The following is a 16223-nucleotide window of genomic DNA, read 5'->3' as shown; positions in this document are numbered from 1 at the left end:
AACTCGAAACAAATGTCGACTGGAGAAATGTTTATGTCCTCTACACTCGTTGATTGCCAACTAGGACTTATTCAAAAACCTGATGAACTCGAAATACTTGGTCTTAGGAAAATGCAAGTTTAACCAACTCTCCATCTCAGGATGAGTCAGATATGAGTTTTTTTCTTTCGTTTTTATTTTCTAATCAAGACTCCAAATATATCATTTATGTAGTTCCAAAATTAGTAGCATCATCTTATATTGCAAGGACTGCCTTATAGCATTCAGGACTGCGAACAGGGTTTCTTATCATTGCAACATGCTTCTATGAACCATATAAGTCTTTTGTATTTGTGGTTGTCTAATCTTGGGTTATTTTCTCTCTACTTGCACAAAGTTTTGGTTAGAAAGGCTCTATTAGTATTTTCTCAAGAATTGGTACCACAGCATAGGGCATCAAAACGCTTGTAAGTTTAATATGAAGAAGTTTGAAGACAAATCGATTTCGAGTTGGAGAAGATTATTGTCAAAGATTTATTGATTCATATATGATTATCACAAAGTGTTATAATCACAAGTGATTTTGATACCATTGAAAGGGATTATAGATAGTTTAACACAAGTTGCTAGATTCTACAAGCTCAAACTACACACTTGTAGACTCAAAATTAGTACCACTAGAATGCAGAATAAAGTTATTCATGTGTGTTGCAATCTTCATCTCCCTTTGTAGAACAACACAATCATATAAATGATACGAACAATGTAGTGTGGTTTGACATAAACTTGCATTTATATAAGCCTATATATAATATGAGAGTAAAAATATAATGAAAATTGAACATATCAATGTTCACACATCTTTATATTAAAGATCTCTCAATTCTTTAACTTCTCCCTCAGTACCAATGGAAAAAGTAGAAAACCTCAGGTTAGTGCTCCAAGAACACCAAAAAATAAAACACTATTCGAGAAGATAACCTCTTCTCTACAAACCTCTTGGTCTTTGATAGCTTCTAAATGTATCCCAAGATGCCTAGTAAGCTCTAGAATACTTCACCAGTAAGAAATTATGTCCTAGTTTCCATCATGTAAAACCACTAAAAAAGGATTTATTTTGTACTTGGTCAATAGTTGGACCTTTTGAGCTCAATGTGTAGTGAAATCTAATATTCTCTACCTTGGCAATATATTACTCCATTGTTCCATTTGAAACTCCAAGGTGATAGTCTAAAATGGTCATGTTCCTCTTAGCCTACTCCACTATTGCACTCAAAGTCATCTCATTTGCATTCTTGACTTCACCTCATTCAAGCCCATTTGCTGTTGAGTCGACCAATTATACTCTTAGCTAGAGAGGAAGATCCCATGCACGATCCCTCCACTTGCAAATAATTGACAAATTTGCTCCTTTCTCATTTGTTATCTTGATATACATATGCCACTTGAGTGCTCTACATATGCTAACCATCTAATGTATTCCAAGGATATCTCTAGATGATACAAGTCTTTTGCAATGTATCTATTAAATGAATCTACCTACCATATCTCACCTTTAAAATTTCATAAATTTCCTTCTATTGGTATCTTTCTATTTAATTGACTTTAGTGCAATAAAACTCCTCCTCATCTTTGGGATAACGGTACTTGGCCCAAGATATGTTCGTAGTCTTCCAAGTAAACTTAATTAAGTATAACAATGTCTATTCTTTTTCTTTGAGAATTAAGATCAACACAAATATCCTTAGCTTCAATAATCTGCGTACTATCTTGAGTCTCTACTTTTTTTTTCTACAAAGTTGTATTTTCCTTAAGTTTTTTTAAGTTCGTCGGAATTATTTTGAAAATTATTAAGTATTTTTAAAACATTTGGAAAATATGTTTCAAAAGATATCTCCTTCAAATTGAGTTGTAAATTTTTCAATGAACTTCTTTATTGATGTGATTGCTTATATTTAATTCTTTTGGGTAATTATTGGTATCAGAAAATTATTATTTTTTACTTTGCTACGTTGTTAAAAGTATTTAGAAAAGCTTTCAAGTACCTTTGAAAAATTTTGAAATCTCAAAACTTATTTTGAAATTTATCTTTGAAAATAGTCTTATTAGAATTTTGAAAACTATTTTTAGAAATATCTTTGAAATGGATAAAATATTTGGCAAATGATTAGAAAATTTATAGCTCTCCCGCTGTCACCGGGCACTCCAACAATATTACTAGTGTCTTACCCTCTATCACCGAGTACCCAATTAAATACCTCTCCCTAGCAATCAATAACCATTAGCTATCTCTTATAAAGATTCATTGTAGCCTAAGAATCCCCTCGGAAAGTTCGGTTAAAGGTTCACCTTGTGTCATAAGGCACTCCGATCATACGATCCTAAGTTTTCCTTAAACCACAACTCACCCTCATCCTTATAAATTCATACAAATTCACAAACATATCATCAAACAAGCACAAGGCACAAATCCATAAAGTAAATGTATAAACATATCATAGAATATGGTAAACACAAATCCATAGTTACAATCATCCACAATATATCTCGATTCCTCCTACATCCTAGAATCTAAGGTTCTACTTCATGATGGGGGGGGTTACAACACGAAGAAGATTGAAAGAAATATATTTTAGATCCTAAATCTGAGATAGAAAAAGGAAATAAAACTTATCGATGATTGTGGTTTTCTTTGTCTTGCAATCTCGTCATCGACGGTGGATGGATGTGGTGGAGTAGTCCCGAACGGATGGATAGATCATTGATTCTTGCTCCAGATGGTGGCTACGGTGGCTCTTAATCACCTCCAAGGACTTCCCCTCTTATTAGGGCAATTAATTAGGGTATTTATATGTCCTTGTTGTCAGCCCTATGCCACACGGCTATGCCTCTTGGCATGGCCCAGGAGACACGCCTCTACTTCCTCGTTACACGGTCGTGCCTATCAGGCATGGCCAAGGGCAGCTGCTCCTCGGGAAACCAAGCATGGCCATGCCTGTGAGGCACAGCCAAGAGTAAATGTTCTTCGGGAAAATAGGCACGGTCGTGCCTTATAAGCACGACCTTGCCCTGACTCTTCTCTGAAAATGAGGCACGGCTGTGCCTGATAGGCACGACCTGAAGCTGACTTTGAATGAAATCTGAGGCATGACCCGAAGCTTGGACGGCTCTGGTAGGGGGCACGATCGTGCCTATGAGGCACGATCCTCAGCAGCAGGAGTTCTGGTTGAAGCATGACCGTGCCTTATAAGCATGACCCCTCAGGATGATGAGACACGATTGTGCCTTGGAGGCACGGTCCTGTCTTACCTTGACATCGTTGAATTCTCCGTTTCACCTTCTTTTGCTCCATTTCCATCCTGCAAAAGCATAAACACAAGAGCAAACTTTCAAACTAGGAAATGGAGAAAATACGCCTAATACGTAGATAAAGGATGCGATAAACTTTGGATAATGACATGAAATACAGAAAGATGTGCAAGAAGCACTAGATCTTTCCTAAGGTTTCGATGTTTGACAATACATCTAGGTTTGGTCAGTTTGACCAAGGGTTGACCCAAACAGGATCTGATATTTGGATGTGTAGAAGTGAGTGAAGTTTAGTCAGATGACTAGCAAGAAGTCCTAGTCGGTTAGACTAGGCAGTGGAAGTCCTGATCTAGATGATCGGGCAAGGGAAGTCCTGGTGAGTGAAGCTAGGCAAGGGAAAGTCCTAGTTGTAGGCTAAGCAAAGGGAAAGTCCTGATTTGGAGGATCAAGCGGAAATCTTGACAGAGTCGAAGTACCAAGTGAAGTCTGGGCTGGTCCAGAGGACCGAGCCGCAGCAAGAAGTTTGGGCTAGTCAGGAGGACTGAGTCGCAGCAGAAGTCTGGGCTAATCTGGAGGATCGAGTCGCAGCAGAAGTCTGGGTTGGTCAGGTGGACCGAACCGCAGCACAAATCCTGGGGGGCTAAGGACAGAGCCGAGCAAAAGTCCAACAAGTCAGAAGGACTTAGCTGGCAAAGGTAAATTCTCCAGAGTGGAGTGGATAAGGACGCATTCCCACAGTAGAACAGTAGGCGTCAAACTAACCTAGGATTTCGCTAGAAATATGAAGTTAGACCCACAAAATAAGGGTAGGATGTATTGCTTTGTTTGCATGCTTATGTTGCAGGAATCTTGATGCAAGGGCAACACATGTGGAGTCTGACTTCAATGGGTCATAACTTTTGACTCGAGACTCAACGAGGCACGGTCATATGCATTTCAAAGCCCTTTTAGAGCTCTACAAAAATGGTCTTTGGAGTCAACTCAACTGTAGCTTGGGTCAACTCGAGTGGTTGGAGTCGACTCAACTATTCATCCGAGTCGACTCAGGCAGTGGATAACGAGCAGAATGAAGATTTATCTGCCACGTCAGTTGGAGTCGACTCAGATAAGTTTGGAGTCGACTCAGGTGCAGTATAAAAGGAGGTGAACGTGCAGAAACAAGGAGATTCAAGCCAAAAACTTCTCTCCTCATCTAGTAGTGCCGTTGAACGCGACCGAGACCAAACACTTGCAACCAGAGAAGTTCCAGGAGGAGTGCGCGACGCTTAGGACTTCCGGATCGGCTCTACATAAGTGTTTGTTTTTATTATTATTGTCTTACTTCCTTTCTATTATTTGTATTGCTTACACGGACTGTAAGACAGATTTCTCCGCCTCCGAACAACATTCGGAAAGGAGACCACTAGTCGACGGGCACATCTCGTACATAGGCCTTGGATGTACTAACCCTGGGGGGTTAAGAACCAAGTAAATCCGCGAGTCCCCTGTGTTTTGTTTACTAATTTCACTGCAAGTGCTTTGATAGAAAACAAACGAACGAAAAGTGAAAATGCGCTATTCACCCCCTCTAGCGCATTCTAACGATCCTGGTATCAGAGCCGATGCGCTCTTGATTGGATTAACCGCCAAGGGAGCAAGATGGCAAAGATGGAGGGGGAGAAAGGTAACAATTTAAAAGTTTATTTTAAATTCCATATTATTTGTTTTAAATGCAGGGAGAGAGGGCACTACAAAAATAAGTGTCCTACTCGTAAGATTCGGACGACACCACTGGCAGCAAAGGAGCAACCGATGCCAGGAGCCCGGGGGAACAAGGATTACATCCAATGCTTCAAGTGCCAGAAACGAGGATATTACAAGAATCGGTGCCCGGAGAGGAAGATGGTGAAAAAACTGATATGTTTTAATAATTACGAAAATACACCTAGATTGCATGCGCATGCTAGTTTTTCTTTTTCTACAAATTTATAATTGGTTATTAGGTGGAACCTGTAATAGCCTAGTCTTGGGCCCAAAAATATTTTTTAAAGCCTTTTCAGAGGATCTGAGATTTTATCTTTTTGTTAAAGTTATTTTCATCTTTTACATCTCAAGATTTTGGATTTATTTAAATAATTATTTAGTTAATGTTAGGAATTAATTTTTATTTTGAATCAATTTATTTCAAATAATCCTAAAGATAACATTTCTACGTTTGAAAATTTCTTATTTCTTCTCTAAAATCTATCTATGAAAATGAACTTCTAGAATAATCTTTATTCTATCTAGCATGACACTTCTTTGCCAAGTTTTTACGATATACCTAAGTAAAATAACTACCCTTACCCAAAATATAAGTCACTCTCTCACTTCTCACTTGCTAAAATATTACTTTCTGAACTTCTTCCATGCTATGTACCGATCATTTTTTTACCTACCGAGACTTTATCATTTATCAACTATTCTATCCACTTTGGCCTACTAGAATTTTATTTATCAAGTATCTAGTCTACCTTATCTATCAGGATTTTATCATTTATTAGGTATCGAGTCAATCTTGACATACCACGACTGCATTTGTCAATTCCTATTAATCTTCCAACTTCGCTAGCACTTGCAAGACTTCCTTTTGCCAAATGTTCGATTGACATTAACCCACTTAAAATATTGTCAACGCTTCTTGGACTTTCCCATTGCACTTGCAATGTTTTATTAAGAAACTTTCACTTGCATACTTGATATACAATATGAATATAATAATTCTAAAACAGACTTTAAGCCTTTACAAAACCACATCAAAACAATATTGTCAAGCTCGACCATTTGGTGTCTCTTCCTTGAGATATTTCAGTCCATCTCGGCCTTAAGGTGGTAGTCCAATAGATTGTGCATATAATTATATCTACTACTTCTTTAATTAACTACAATTAATTAGACTAAGTAATATTAAAATATATATTTATAACCATTCAAAATTTTAAATATACATTCTCCCTAACTTTTTTCCCCTTTCAAAATATATTCAATCTATTTGAAATTTTGATCATCGAAGCTATGAATTAATATAGTGACTGTGTAGTTAACAAAATAATTTTCTTAAGGGATATCTCTAATTAACTAGTCTTATATATGCATGCATATATTGTTCAGTTACAAATTTTGACTTATTTAAAGATTATTATACTGTAGATTTAATAATATTTTCTTTGTGATCAATATGTGGTCAACATATCGACATGCATACATAGGCTCCTATGGATATTCGATGATGTCTATATATACTACTATGTATATGTCTATATCATATAATCTCAGCGAAATTGAGGCAATGTCCTCTTTCGTCATGGCCAATAGCAGTTTCTCGATTTATCTCCTCACAGATAATCGTAAGGTCGGTCGACCATATGAGACTGCTGAGGTAGCGAATTATGCTTTTTTACTGAAGAATAGTAGTTTTAATTCAAAATCTGAATTGACTCTCAGTGGTTTGGATATTGTAAAATTGATATCATCTATATAAAAAAAATATATATTTATTCTCTTAGTGTAATGGTATTACAAAATTTAACCATCCCCTGATATATATATATATAGCCACATTTATTTGGTGTATTTGGATTAGGATGTCATGTTGTCAACTTTTTCTAGCCATCGACAGCCTCCTATATATCGTTTTCCCTATCTCTCTCCGACATTGTTATCTTCCTACCCGAAGCTCAAGCTCAAATTATATATAGGTTATCCCTCCTATTTAGGTATTTTCTATGTATAATTTATATTTGATATGCTCAGTGCAATAATATGAAATTTTAACCACAATAAATATCAGACAATTATCAGTACTAAAGTATTTTTTGTCGATGTGCTTTTAATAATGATTATATTCATACTAAAAAAATTATTACTAATATCATACTTATTAACAGATTAATTAACATGATCAATAATAATTTTGTCAAAAGCTTTAGGCGGACGAAATAAAGTGACAAATTGTTCTCACCAAAACTTTTGTTCATGAGAATACAATAATAAAAATAATTTCAATTGTGTTATTTAAATAAACATATTAAAATATTTTAGAATTTTTATAATTAAATTATTACTTATATATATTAGTATATTAGAAAAAGATGTATATATATATTTCAGATTTATCCCATAATTAAATTAGAAGAAAAGATCATCTATTTTAATAATTAATGAGTTCTAATTTAGTAAAAAAAATTATATATGATCTAAGTACACGCATGATCTAAATTAAATTATATATGTCTATTTTTTATATATAATGAAAGCTTTATAGAGCTGCCTTTCTGCCGTGCACTGTATCGAAACACATGCCATCGCAAAAGTGGCGGCCGTTAATGATCTCTTACACGGAAGTCTGCGCGTCAAGGCTGGACGAGATGATGATGTGGCGGGGTTTCCACCGGAGACAACGTCAACTGAAAACGTGACAAGAGCTAGAAACGAACGAGGACTGCTATGCACCACTACTACTCCAAGATCAATCCAAAACCTATCTGACAAAGAAGCTAGAGGTAGCCAAGTAGGAGAGCGATGGAAGATAGAAAATTATTGCGCTGTCTTGGTACATCAAAGTCACTGTCATGCATAACTAGGTATTCTGGAACTACTCTCCATCGAATTCCATTAATCTCCTACATTGGTTCTCCACATCGACTAACATTCTCAATCGCCATGGAACAAGCTCCTAATGATTTCAGCTTGAGCAGCAGCCTCGGCACCGGTGCCACCGGGCAGCAACTCGGAGAGCCTTTCGCTCAAGTCGTCCACCTCGCGGTTCAGGCTTCTGATGTACCTGCAAGTCTCCTCCAGGACGTTGGTGGCCGACACATGCTGCAGTAGTATAGTATTGCGAATTCTTTGTTTATTAATATATCGTTAATGAGAATATCTATGTATATACATAAATCCTAATTAATTACTCTGCGGGAATGGGAGTGATGATCAGCGGCAGCGATGGGGAGAAGTTGCTGCAGCTTGGACGCCAGGCGATTCAGCAGGATCTGTTCTTCGTCATTTGTCCTGGTGGATGAGTTCGACTGATGTGACCGAGACCTCCTGCTCGCCATCGATCAGATTCCACAAGGAGCAATTTGAGAATGCGGTATGTGTACAGATGCAGTATATAGGAAATGGGGAAGAGGAATGAAGGCTGGCTAATTGGTGAAGGAGAGAACAAAATGGGCGACTTGCTTCCATTTAAATAGCAGTGATGCAATTGGTTAGAGAGAGAGAGAGAGAGAGAGAGAGAGAGAGAGAGGAGAGAGAGGGAATCACATCCAGGGATACGCCATGTTGCCACGATACGTATCTTTTTTCTCATGTGCAGTTTAACTAGTTAATTAACATAGCCAAATTGAAGTGTAACTGAGCATGTGACATTAAATATTCGATGTCAGTATTATATTAAAAGTTTGAGATAAGGCAGTTGTATTGGGAGAAGCCGATGGGTGGTGAGAGATAACAAGGGAACGAGCAGGGCCGTTTGACAAACGACATTTAACTGATAGTTTGTCGGATCAGCATGCCTCCCCTGATTGCTGCATGTGGCATGTGCCATTTATTAACGAGCGGGTGGTGTAGTAGCCATGAGTCTGTCTCATAGCTATGCGCCGCATGGCTACTTAATTGAATGGTAAAACTTTAGTTTAAAAGTTAGTACGTAGCAGTGAAATGCCAGTAAAAGATTGAGGCTATTGATCGAATTGAACAGTATAATGATCAAGAATTGAGCTTGTCACGCGTAATGTGATTAATTAGGGATGCTATCTTTCTGACTAGGGAAAGCATTAAGGTTAATTGTTGCATAAGAGTACCTTCTGCTGTAGTCTGTATTGCAACGAGATAGGTCATCGTAGAATCTTTAAGCATTTGCAAACATAGTTGTGATGGTTTGTTCACGTGTTGCGAGCATTTTACCAGCTGCTTCACTTTTACGATGAAAACTCAACCATCAAAGTTTTTGTAGCTCCAATCCATGCTATTTTAGCTTAAAATTTTATTGTGGTTGTCCACCTCATTTGAAATTTCAATTTGACACCTTGCTTCTCAGTTTGCTGGCATCGCTTCCTTTTGACTTTACTGATTAGCACCACAAATCTCCAACATCCATTAATTTTAATGTCTTTTATCTTAATTACCTTTCACCTCTTTAACTTATCAAGATCACCTTACCCCTGTTCTTCCTTTCCTACTCTTTCAACCAACCTACTATCGTAATTGTCATTCTAGCAACCAACCCACAATTGTAACTGCGCATTCTATATGTTGTCATCACTCATCTTTAAGTCGCTCTTTTAATTTTGTTAAAGATTGATTTTTTTTTTTTGTGAAATTTGTACGTGCAACTTGTAATATACACATTTTCTGCCTTTATGCTTTTGAAATCTGTTGACGTTTTGAATGTTGAGGTGAACGGGAGGGATGAGAACCGTCCTATACATAATGTTTCTACCTTGAAGTGCCTCAAGATGAATTATCGGACAGTTGACTTCTAGGTTGATAGAGTCGCTCAAAACTCACGTGTAGATGAGCCAACTGAAGGTCTTGTAGAGCTTTCAAGAGAAGAACGAGAGTTAGAATGAGGGCCAGAGGTGCCCTAGCTCAGTCACTTCAACATTCAAGTCAATCCGCTGGTCGAAAATGAGGAAGAAGAACGAGAGAGAGAAGCAAATGTAGAAAATGGGTGTCTATGTGTATGCGTATCTAAGCCCGCGAAAGCGGATTCCTTTTATATAGGTCACATCATCCATGCCTAGTATAGTAGGAGATCATGTTGTATTAATAATGCGTTAGGTTACTTGCTGTTCTGCATACTATACCATCCCACATATTATTCTAGTTCACGTGTCATTTAGGTGGCTGTCAGACGAGTTGAGTAAGAGGCATCGTGTTGATTGAATAGAGCAACTTGGGCAAGAGTATTAACTCAGCAAAGCTGAGTCGATTGGAGAATCGGCCTTCGTCAAGAAGACCGTGGAGTAAGTCAGTCTTAGAGTTGGTCAGGCATAGAGTCAGTCAGTGCGTGGAGTCAATCGGTCTTAGAATTGGTCGGGCATGGAGTCAATCGGGCGTGGAGTCAGTCGGTCGGGCATTGAGTCAATTGGGCATGGAGTTAGTTGATCTTAGAGTCGGTCGGGCATGGAGTCAATCGGGCGTGGAGTCAGTTGGTCTTAGAGTCAGTTAGACGTGGAGTCAGTCGGGCATGGAGTTAGTCGGGCAATCGCACCCACTTCTTCCGTCCGACGTGTTGTTTCTATCTAGATTAGACCTTGACTTTCTTGACCGGGGTAGATTGACCCATAACACAAGTCTCCTCTATAAGTCTAGTCGAAAGAGACGCGAGTCAGATTGACTAGACTAGTCCCATGACACAACCTCATGTCAAGAGAGTCACACAACGAATCAGCAAATCAAGCCTCATTGGGGGTCACATCCTATTAAATGCACTCTTGAGAAAGGCGACGTGCACTTTCTCCATGCATGTCATTCCTGAGACACATTAATGGTGACAGTGTATCCGGGGTGAGGTGTCCGATGCGATGAAAGAATCATCATGATTGCCCAGATTTTGTGGGGAATTGAGCACGATCAATGACCCAGAGCGCATCCCACCTTTTCACCTTACTGATCGGACGGTTCGGTTGGGCAACGCCTGTGTATATTAGGTTTGAGGGGGCAAATGCATGGTGCCTCCATTGCTTTCATTGTCTTCTTCCCCTTTGTCTTCCTTTCTGTCTCGTCCTTAGCGTCTCTAGCGACTTGTCCACATAGCGTCTTTGTCCCCGCCAACTTGTAAGTCCTTCCGTTCTTCCTCCTCCTCCCTTTTTAAGCCTTAGATATGGACTCTAAAGGATCAACCAACCCTTGGTATGTGTCGACTAGGTCCACCGTCACCTGTAAGGTTAGGAGCAAGATTAGGAGTTTGTTCGGCGTGCCTGGAGACCTTAGGATCCAAGTACCCGGATCCTAACCAGCGACCTCACGCACCACCCCTCGCTTCACCACCTTCTTTTACGGCCAGCTAGCCAACAACCTTCACTTTCCCATTCCCAAATTCTTCCAAGACATAGCCACCTACTTCCACCTCCCCCTCCAACAGTTAGCGCCCAACTCCTTCCGCCTACTATACAGTGTAGCTATAGTCTTTCGAGCCTACTAGATTCCCTTGTGCCCTGTCATCTTCCATTACTTCTTCTACCCGAAGAGGATGGAATAGGGCATCTTCTACTTCACGGCAAGGTCAGGTTGTTATTTCCTAGACAAGTACCCAACCTCCTATAAGGGCTGGAAGTCTAGGTTTTTTTTTTGTGAAGTCCTCGACCCTTTTAACTTTTCCGACTAAGTGACAACCCGAACTACCGGCTCCCCCACCCTTAGGTTCATATAGGAAGGAGTCAGTTTATCTAGACGTAGTGGAGTTGTTAACAGATCTGCACTTCGACATCAACAAACTGGTGGGCGAGGAGGGTTTGCTCTACCGAGGGCACTTGAGTCAAATCGATGTCGACTTGCCTCAACCACTTGGTAAGTTATTTTCCTTAACATTTGTTTGTGATTATTAACTAAGTTTTGGTTCTCTAGTGTAGCGGACATACTAATGGGTGCCTCAGGAAGGCGCTGGAATTCCGTCCTGTTCAATTTCTCCCAGACAAAAAAAAATTTTACAAGGACAGAACCTTTCCAAGCAACCCACATGTTCGATCAGACATGTGCTTGATCGATCAAGCAAGTTCTTGACCAATCGAAGCACACCTTGATCGAAGCATAAGATCGCTGGCCTCTTGTGTTGGTATTCAGGATCCATACAAAGAAATAAACTACGCAGCGGAATATTAAACTAGTTGTACCTTTCTTTTGAGATTGTATGGATGATGGTTTGTACCCGAAGACCTCTTGATCTTCTGTTGTATTCCTCTCCTCTTCTTGGACGTCGTGTGGGCGACGATCTACCAAGAGAATAACCACCCACCTTGCTTTTTCTTTCTTCCAAACCGATGGCCACAAGGGAAGGGAGAACCTATGGTTGAGGCACCACCTTCTCCTCTTCTTCTCTTCTTCTCTTCTCTCTTCCTTTCCTCTCCAAGCCGCCACCTTCCTCTCCTCTCTTCTCTTCTTCTTTGGGCGCCGGCCCTAGGGAGAACAAGGAGGAATCAAGGAGGGCGCCGGCCCTAAGCAAGGAGAAAGAGGAGGAGCCTCAAGGGGCGCCGGCCCTAGCAAGGAGAAGAAAGAAACTAATAAGGGGCGCCGACCCTAGGAGGAAGAAGGAGATAAGGGGATAGGGGCGCCGACCCTAGCAAGAGAAGAACCAAAGAGGAATTATTGTGTTTTGGCGCCCCTCTCCTCCTCCTTTTATAGCCTTGCCGCCTTAGGAAGTTTAGGAAAAAAATAACAGAATTAATAGAATTTTATTGGATAACAAAATTAACATAATTTTGTTGGATCTGTTGGATAACAAAATTAACAGAATTTTATTGGATAACAAAATTAACATAATTCTGTTGGGTGGATACGAGATTTTATACGAGGCTAGAGGCTACAACAGGGACCTAGAGGAGGAATTGGTTTAGGCCTCCTGATGGGCTTGGGCTTCCTGTGTTCGGCCCGAACACCCAACTCAAGTCCATCAATAATAACTCATACCACTAAAGGGTTATTATTGAACTACCGCACCAATCCCATATTACAATATGGGCTCCTTCTTATTATGAGTGCATTAATCTCCCTGTGTTTAAGATATCGTATGTCCGTTAATTAAATGAGTTACTGACAACTCAATTAATTAACTTCTAATTCCAAGAGTAGTACCACTCAACTTTATTATCATGCCGGACTAAGTCCACCTGCAGGGTTTACATGATAATCCTTATGAGCTCCTCAAGGGGACATCATCAGCCTAAATAATTAGGACACAGATTCCTTCTATAATCAACAACACACCATATAAATAGCATTATCTCCCAACTCATCGGGCCTATTGATTTAACGAATAAATCTCACCCTTTGATAAGTTAAAGAAATAAATACTAAGTATATGTGCTTGTTATTATATAGGGATTAAGAGAACGCACATCCATAATAACAGAGGTCTTGTTCTTTTATATAGTCAGTATAAATCGAACAACCTCAAACGGTCCTGCTCAATACACACAAAGTGTACTAGTGTAATTTTATAGTCAAGATAAACTAATACCAATTACACTACAACCATTCCAATGGTTTGTCCCAATCCATCTTGGTTGTGAGCTACTATTTATAATTTATAAGGAACTGATAACATGATCTTCTGTGTGGCACCACACACCATGTTATCTACAATATAAATTAAGTGGACAACTGCATTAACATATATAAAGAATATAAAATGCAAACATTTGACCAAAGTGATTCTCATTTCAAAATAGATGTTCATACAAAAAAAAGCTAGGCTTATAGTATACATCCCAACAATCTCCCACTTATACTAAAAGACTATGCTGCCATAAATGCTGCCATACATCTGATTCTCATCCCCTCAACATGCCTATCAAAAGCTCTCGCCGGAAGGGCCTTAGTGAAAGGATCTGCCAGGTTATCTGCTGATGTAATCTTGGCGACAACAACTTCTCCTCGTTTTACGATGTCTCGTATCAGGTGGTACTTGCGCTCGATGTGTTTACTTGCCTTATGGGCTCGTGGTTCCTTCGAGTTTGCTACTGCACCACTGTTATCACAATAAATTGTGATAGCTTTGGGCAAACCAGGAATCACCTCTAAGTCCATCAAGAAGTTTCTGAGCCATACAGCTTCTTTAGCTGCCTCAGAGGCTGCTACATACTCAGCTTCCATGGTAGAGTCCGAAACGCATTTCTGCTTAACACTCCTCCATGTTATGGCTCCACCTCCCAAAGTAAACACATACCCCGAGGTAGATTTACTGCTATCCCTATCTGATTGGAAATCAGAATCTGTGTAACCCACAGGAAGCAAATGATCTGCTTGGTAAACCAGCATATAATCTCTAGTCCTTCTCAGGTACTTTAATATATGCTTTACCGCAGTCCAATGTCCCTGTCCTGGGTTACTTTGATATCTGCTAACCATGCCCACGGTAAAATAGATATCCGGTCTCGTACATAGCATTGCATACATTAGGCTTCCTACAGCCGAAGCATAAGGAACTGCCTTCATTTCCTCTATCTCCTTTGACGTCTTAGGACACATCTCTTTAGATAAAGGTACTCCATGCCGAAAAGGTAGAAAACCTTTCTTGGAGTTTTGCATGCTAAAACGAGCTAGGATAGTATCAATGTATGAAGCTTGGGATAAGCACAACATCCTTTTCTTGCGATCCCTTATTACTTTGATCCCAAGAATATGTGCACATTCTCCCAAGTCCTTCATATCAAACTGCTTGGACAACCATACCCTTACGTCTGACAACACTTTGACATTGTTGCCAATGAGCAAAATGTCATCTACGTATAGTACAAGAAATACCACCACATTTCTGTCACTTTTCTTGTATACACAAGACTCATCCGGACATTGAATAAATCCATAAGACTGGATTACTTCATCAAACCGGATGTTCCAAGATCTCGAAGCTTGTTTCAGTCCATAAATGGACCGATTGAGCTTACATACAAGATGCTCTTTGCCCTTTGCAATGAATCCCTCTGGTTGCTTCATATAGATGTTTTCTTCAAGACTTCCGTTAAGGAAAGCTGTCTTGACATCCATTTGCCAAACCTCATAATCCATATGAGCAGCAATAGATAAAAGAATCCGGATAGACTTAAGCATGACTACCGGTGAAAAGGTTTCCTCATAATCGATTCCTTCTTTCTGAGTATACCCCTTCGCAACAAGCCTTGCTTTAAAGGTTTCCACCTTCCCGTCTATTCCTCTTTTCCTTTTGTAGACCCATTTACATCCAATGGCTTTTACACCATTTGGTGGTTCTACAAGCTCCCAGACTTGATTAGAATCCATAGATTCTATTTCAGAGTTCATTGCACTTTGCCAAGATGCTGCATCTTTATCTTGGAGTGCTTCATCATATGTCCAGGGATCAGCTTCATGTTCACCAGGGATCAAGTCCGAAGACTCTCCCAAAAATATGAATCTATCAGGTTGTCTAACAACCCTCCCACTACGACGAGGCACTACCTGTAATTGTGCATCATTTGTGACACGTGATGCAGTTACTTGTGGTATCGTATCTTGTACCGTTGGTACTAAAGTAGAAGTGTCCCCTCTTATTTCCTCTAGAACAATCTTACTCATGGGCTTGTGGTTCATTACATAGTCCTCTTCTAAAAATCGGGCATTGGTGCTAACAATGACCTTCTGATCTTTAGGACTATAAAACAAACCACCCTTCGTTCCTCTAGGATAACCCACAAACAAGCGAACTTCCGTACGTGGTTCCAACTTATCAGCGTCTCCCTTCAGCACATGTGCTGGACTACCCCAAATCTGAATGTGTTTCAAACTAGGCTTACGCCCAGTCCACAATTCTGTGGGAGTAGAAGGTACTGACTTAGAAGGTACCAAGTTTAGAATGTACGCCGCCGTTTCCAGAGCATATCCCCAAAATGAATTTGGTAATTCTGAATAACTCATCATCGATCTAACCATTTCCATAAGAGTCCTATTCCTTCGTTCCGCCACACCATTCTGTTGGGGTGTACCAGGTGCAGACAATTGGGATTGAATCCCAGCCTCTGATAAGTAACTCCTAAACTCTCCTAAGAGGTACTCTCCACCACGATCAGATCGTAGTGTCTTGATACTTTTACCATGATGTTTCTCCACATCAGCCTTGTATTCTTTGAACTTATCAAAGCACTCAGACTTGCGGCGCATCAAGTAAATGTATCCATATCTCGAATAGTCATCTATAAAAGAGATAAAATATTCGAAACCACCTCTTGCCTGGATAGTCA

General features: G+C 39.7%; 1 protein-coding gene across 1 annotated transcript; it reads right to left on the bottom strand.

Moving 5' to 3' along the window:
* Nucleotides 1–7853: 7853 nt before the first annotated feature.
* On the bottom strand, nt 7854–8440 carry LOC141845545 (transcription factor ILI6-like). The gene is made up of 2 exons (XM_074733604.1): nt 8217–8440; nt 7854–8127 (listed from the first exon to the last, which is right to left on the bottom strand). Exons 1-2 carry the CDS (start codon nt 8361–8363, stop codon nt 7960–7962), a joined length of 315 nt encoding a protein of 104 aa, XP_074589705.1. The 5' UTR covers nt 8364–8440; the 3' UTR covers nt 7854–7959.
* Between the last annotated feature and the right edge of the window lie 7783 nt (nt 8441–16223).

The sequence above is a fragment of the Curcuma longa genome, chromosome 14, assembly GCF_044706935.1.
Source record: "Curcuma longa cultivar G26 ecotype Majalengka, Jawa Barat chromosome 14, ITB_CL_G26_1.1, whole genome shotgun sequence".
In the NCBI taxonomy this organism is placed as follows: Eukaryota; Viridiplantae; Streptophyta; class Magnoliopsida; order Zingiberales; family Zingiberaceae; genus Curcuma; species Curcuma longa.
The sequence above is the reverse complement of the archived record's forward strand: the minus strand, read 5'-3'. Positions and strand labels throughout refer to the sequence as shown.

Excerpts from the sequence above, each read along its gene's own strand:
- LOC141845545 (XM_074733604.1), bottom strand. The coding sequence starts at position 8,363 with ATGGCGAGCAGGAGGTCTCGGTCACATCAGTCGAACTCATCCACCAGG. Across the intron at positions 8,128-8,216 it reads ATCACTCCCATTCCCGCAGA|CATGTGTCGGCCACCAACGT; the intron begins GTAATTAATTAG and ends ATACTACTGCAG.